Here is a 4,751-nt window from a genome sequence, read left to right on the forward strand (position 1 = left end):
TGGCCAGGCTCTGTCAGCAGCTCTGCTTCCCTCGGGAAGGGGCCCTGGGTGTGGGATTTTCAGGAGTTTTAACCTGCCTGCCAGCCCTTGGTGTGTGATGGGTTTCCTCTGTAAAAGAAATGTCCCTTTTTCTCCTCCAGTTCTTCAGAGAACTGAAACATGTCCGGGTTTCTGGAGAGCTTGAGGTGCTCCGAGTGCGTTGACTGGGGAGAGAAACGAAACACGATTGCTTCTGTTGCTGCCGGAGTGCTGGTACGTTCAGCTTCTCTTGTGCTGCTTTTGGGCTTTCTGGATGCAGTCAGCTGTCGATGAGCTGAAAATGATTAAATCTTTGGAAATAAAAGGTAGAGCAGGGATACATTGTCCTTGTATGTAGCAGCAGAGTTAACACAATCTGTTCTGGCTGCTTGCATCCATGTGTTCCTTCATTTTTGCAGCTTTTACCCATGTAACAGATTGGAGTAGGTAAATCTCTGTCTTTGCGTTTAACCTTGTTCCTAAGCTGATAGCACGACTAGTTATGCTATCGGTTGACTCTGGGGTGGACACTTTAAGAATGATTATATATATGTTATTTTTTTTTTCTAGAGCAATCTTGTATATTGTTAAAAGGCACAGTCTGTATTTTAAGCTATTGTGCTCTTCTTTATTTTATATATTAATATTAAATCTTGTATACTATTTAAAGGCTCGGTCTGTATTTTAAGCTATTGTGCTCTTCTTTTTTAATAGTTTTTTACAGGTTGGTGGATAATCATAGATGCAGCTGTAAAATACCCTGCAATGGAAGATTTCAACCATTCATACCATGCTTGTGGGGTGATAGCCACTATTGCATTCCTAATGTAAGTGTCATTTCTTGATCAGAGCTACTAGAACCCTTTTGTGCAACTAATAAATGAACGCAGTCTTTAAATGGAGAGGTAACTAAGAATAACAAACCGAGTTACTATCTCAGTATCTCTAATATCTTTCTTATATTTGTTGATATTTACAGTAAGGAACCATTTTTTAAAAAAATTAAGCATGTTGTACAGGTCCAAGTCTTATTAGTCTTTGGAGAAATGCTTTTTAAGTTTTAGTTTTGTCCTCCTTTAAAAAAAAAAATGCAATAAATAATTAATCATCCTTTTTATGTGTGTTCCTGAGCAGTTTCTCCTGTCATTTTGTAAACAATTACTTCTTGTTTCCTGTGTTTACCCAGTTTTAACTTCTTTTGCTCGTACAGGATCAATGCGGTGTCTAACGGACAGGTGCGGGGTGACAGTTACAGTGAAGGCTGCCTGGGACAAACAGGTACAGTGGTGTAGGCTATTGTACAGTGATAGATCTGTGAAACCTTTAAGTCGTGGAAAAGTTCTAAGAGCTGTACCAGGGTGCACGCTGTGTATCTGTGCATAGCTCTGGTGCATGGCAGAAGGCGCTCTGAAATGAAAGCATGTTGAAAGCCACAAGCATCTGTACTTGGACACAGGCACAAAACATCCCAACATCTTTTCAAGGTGCACGGATCTGGCTGTTCATTGGTTTTATGATGGCTTTTGGATCTCTGATTGCTTCCATGTGGATCCTTTTTGGAGGCTATGTTGTTAAAGGTAAGATACAGCATGGAATGTGACCTGACCAATTTTTGAAAGATTAAAGTATTTTAAATGAGTGTTAAACCTTAGGTAGCTTCTAGGCAGGCCCAGTTCTAATATTTTGGTTCCCTACGCACCACTATTCCATGCTATCTGCTGTTATCAGGGTGGATTTTATCTATTTATAAGTCACAAAGGTTCCAACTAGCCTCACCAGAAACACAGGGCCTGGTCCCCTGGGAACTGTACTGATATAATTAAACTGCTGCAGTTACATGGGAATAATTCGCTGGGTGAACACTTATTCCCAGAATAAAAATTACTGATTCATTGCAAATTGCTCCCAAAGCTAAATTGGCAAAAGGGAAAAAATGAGTTCAAATTGCTTATTTAAGTTCATGCCTTAACATGTACCACGGTAACTTTTTGTGAAGACAAGTCTTGAGAAAGACCTGAAAAGTGCAGCGTGTTGTTTTTCAAAAGGAAGTGAGGTCACTTGAGTAAATGGAAAGCTCCTGCTTGTACGGGGAGCTGAAGTGAATTTCACACCAGTCAGGGCACGCTGGTGGTTTTGTTTAGTTTATGTTCTCTTCAGCTTTGGCCTTACTCAATTCACAGGGGATTTTCAGGGAAACCTAGCATCATTAGTTGCAAAGTAGTGCTACTAATGTGCACTCCCATTTTGTATACTGTCATTATATATGAATATACAGGTGTATATACTCAGACACACACATTCCAAACAGGATGTGCAATCCTGTATGCTAATTACGATCTTTATGAGCACTGCATTTGAGATGCACATTTTTGGTTAGAAAACAGGAGAGGCTTTTTTTATTTGGAAAGCTAAATGACTTTGGGGGGCACAAAAACCACTGAATTAACTTTCCAGTGGGGTGAGGATCATGTTTGTCTTCTGTGCCACACAACTGAGCAACAGCGATGGGAGGGGACTGTCTTGTCAGAGAATGAAAGGGATCTACTGTGAGCTGCATAGTGCTGCCTTAATTTTAATTCTATGTGAGAACGATCTGGTTTAGGCAGATGTGTTATGTAGCAGCAACAGCAGTAAAAGTTTGTCACATCACCCCTTTATCTAGTCGAGAATCCTACACTGTAATGGACCCTTTTGTCAAAGTCAGCTCCTTAGAAATTCATAGTGTGGGGACTCCAAATGCTCATATTTAAATTAAACTAATTATCTTTGCTAAGATAGTGCAATGTAGTGTTTCTGAAATGTCAGAGATGGGATATTCTTGAAAATTACTTCTCAAAATTTTATGGAGATTCTTTCTTTTGTTAGAAAAACCAGTAGTCTACCCAGGAATAGCTGTGTTTTTCCAGAATGCGTTCATCTTTTTCGGGTAAGACTATCTTCCTTTGTTTGTTTCCTATCTAATTTGTTTTTAATGATAAAATCTGAAACTTGCTGTAACCTGCTGTTTCTTAAGCTCTGTTTTGTAACTGAACATGGGTGAATAAACTGCTGGTAAAGGCAGTAGATCTCTGAGATCTGTCTGCATAGTTTTTGTTGCAGGACCAGGAACTGGATTTACAAATACTAAAACTTGCTCCCTGAAATAATGTATTTAAAATACCAGGTGTTTGATTTGCTCCATTATGTGCTCACGTCCCTGTATTCTGTTTTAAACAGAGGACTGGTCTTCAAATTTGGTCGCACGGAAGATTTGTGGCAATGAACACACCTCTGGAAGTGACTGGCCATGCTGGTTTTTTTAACTGCACACTCCCGAAATTTTGTAAAACCACTTTGTAAACGGTAACCTTCAATTGTGTCTGAAGATAAAACAAGTAAAACTTAAATCATAGCACTAAAAATTCTGGTTCTATTCTGTTTAATTTTTTTACTCTTGTATGTTGTTTTAAGTGCTGTAATGTTTTTGACAAATGTACAATTGCTACCAGTAACAGCAGAAGTCACTTTTATGATACAGTGTTTGCTACAACTAAATAGTATAGCGGAAAACAGATGTATTTAACCAGCTGTTTCTATGATGTTATTTACAATCCAAGACTTGGTAAGAATGCTTTAAAACAACTTTTTAACATATATTTATTAAATATTTCCTATCTCTGGACAATATAACCATTCCTTCAATTTCAGAACTTACTGGTGTGTGGCTTTTCTTGTATAACATAGAACTACGTTGCTTTGGGATTTTTTTTTTCTCTCCCCTCCCTGAATATTTAATTTCTCTTATGACAATAACGAGGAGGTCTCTGGTAAGTAACAACCTACTCTTGCTGTGGATGACAGCACAGAGGCACTAGTACAAGTTGCGTAGTGTCTCCAGACAGAAGTAGTGCATCCACAGAGCTTGCTGGAAACTATTTTCTAACCATGGTAGAACAAAGGAAGAGGACTCTTCAGATCAGGACAGTCACTACTGGGGAGAATTTTGGTCCTGGAGCATATTCACTTGAATGGTGAGATAGCTTGCACCTAGGCTGGTTGCTCAAGAAATCAATGATAAAAATAAACAATCAAATTTTGACTTTTTTATTATGTAAGCATTTTTGAAAGTGGTTTATGTCAACTATTTTGAAACAAAATAGCGCAGGCAGGCTGTGCTGAGGGTTGCTGCCAAATAAATACGAGTAATACCATGGATTTCAGGGACACCATCCACAAGCAGAACAATTTAACTTCTTGCCATGTGAACTTCCAAAGAGCTAGCCCAAGCCAAGTCATTATAGATTTTTCTTTAAGCAGTCAGATAACTCAAAGAGTTCAGTCCAGCAAGATGCAGAGTTCTGGCCCCGATCCAGCTCACTCATCAAATCCTTGCTTAACAAGGCCTTCAACAGAATTAATTTAGCTTAAAAACAAGTACTTTAATGCTTCACTGGATAAGAATGAGTGTGTACTCCTGGAAAATATATACTTTAAAATACATATTTTGGTGCTTAAGCTTCAGAGCTAAAAATTTAAGCTTGGGAGCTTAAAGTTTCCAAAGCATTCTGATTGATAAGCCATTATAGCAATGAATGCAGGTAACTTTTTTGTACGTATCCTACAAAAAATATTTAAGGAAAGACCAACAAAACAGAAAAGCAAAATGCATTATAAGTTTGCATCTGTACATTTACACCCTGTATCTTTCAAGAATAACTAGAAGTTTATTACTGATTTTTTTGTGTCCATGATGA

At 38.2% G+C, this 4,751-nt stretch overlaps 1 protein-coding gene across 1 annotated transcript; it reads left to right on the forward strand.

Moving 5' to 3' along the window:
• Window positions 1–139: 139 nt before the first annotated feature.
• On the forward strand, window positions 140–3,440 carry TMEM50A (transmembrane protein 50A). Its single transcript, XM_010073354.1, has 6 exons — window positions 140–252; window positions 733–845; window positions 1,229–1,296; window positions 1,503–1,595; window positions 2,884–2,944; window positions 3,235–3,440. Exons 1-6 carry the CDS (start codon window positions 160–162, stop codon window positions 3,278–3,280), a joined length of 474 nt encoding a protein of 157 aa, XP_010071656.1. The 5' UTR covers window positions 140–159; the 3' UTR covers window positions 3,281–3,440.
• The last annotated feature ends 1,311 nt before the right edge of the window (window positions 3,441–4,751 follow it).

The sequence above is a fragment of the Pterocles gutturalis genome, unplaced genomic scaffold (genome assembly GCF_000699245.1).
Source record: "Pterocles gutturalis isolate BGI_N339 unplaced genomic scaffold, ASM69924v1 scaffold13982, whole genome shotgun sequence".
Classification (NCBI taxonomy): Eukaryota; Metazoa; Chordata; class Aves; order Pterocliformes; family Pteroclidae; genus Pterocles; species Pterocles gutturalis.

Bases quoted from the DNA above. Each gene is read 5' to 3' on its own strand.
- TMEM50A (XM_010073354.1), top strand. From the start codon at position 160: ATGTCCGGGTTTCTGGAGAGCTTGAGGTGCTCCGAGTGCGTTGACTGG. The intron at 846-1,228 runs GTAAGTGTCATT...TTGCTCGTACAG, and splicing joins GCCACTATTGCATTCCTAAT to GATCAATGCGGTGTCTAACG. The intron at 1,596-2,883 runs GTAAGATACAGC...TTCTTTTGTTAG, and splicing joins TGGAGGCTATGTTGTTAAAG to AAAAACCAGTAGTCTACCCA.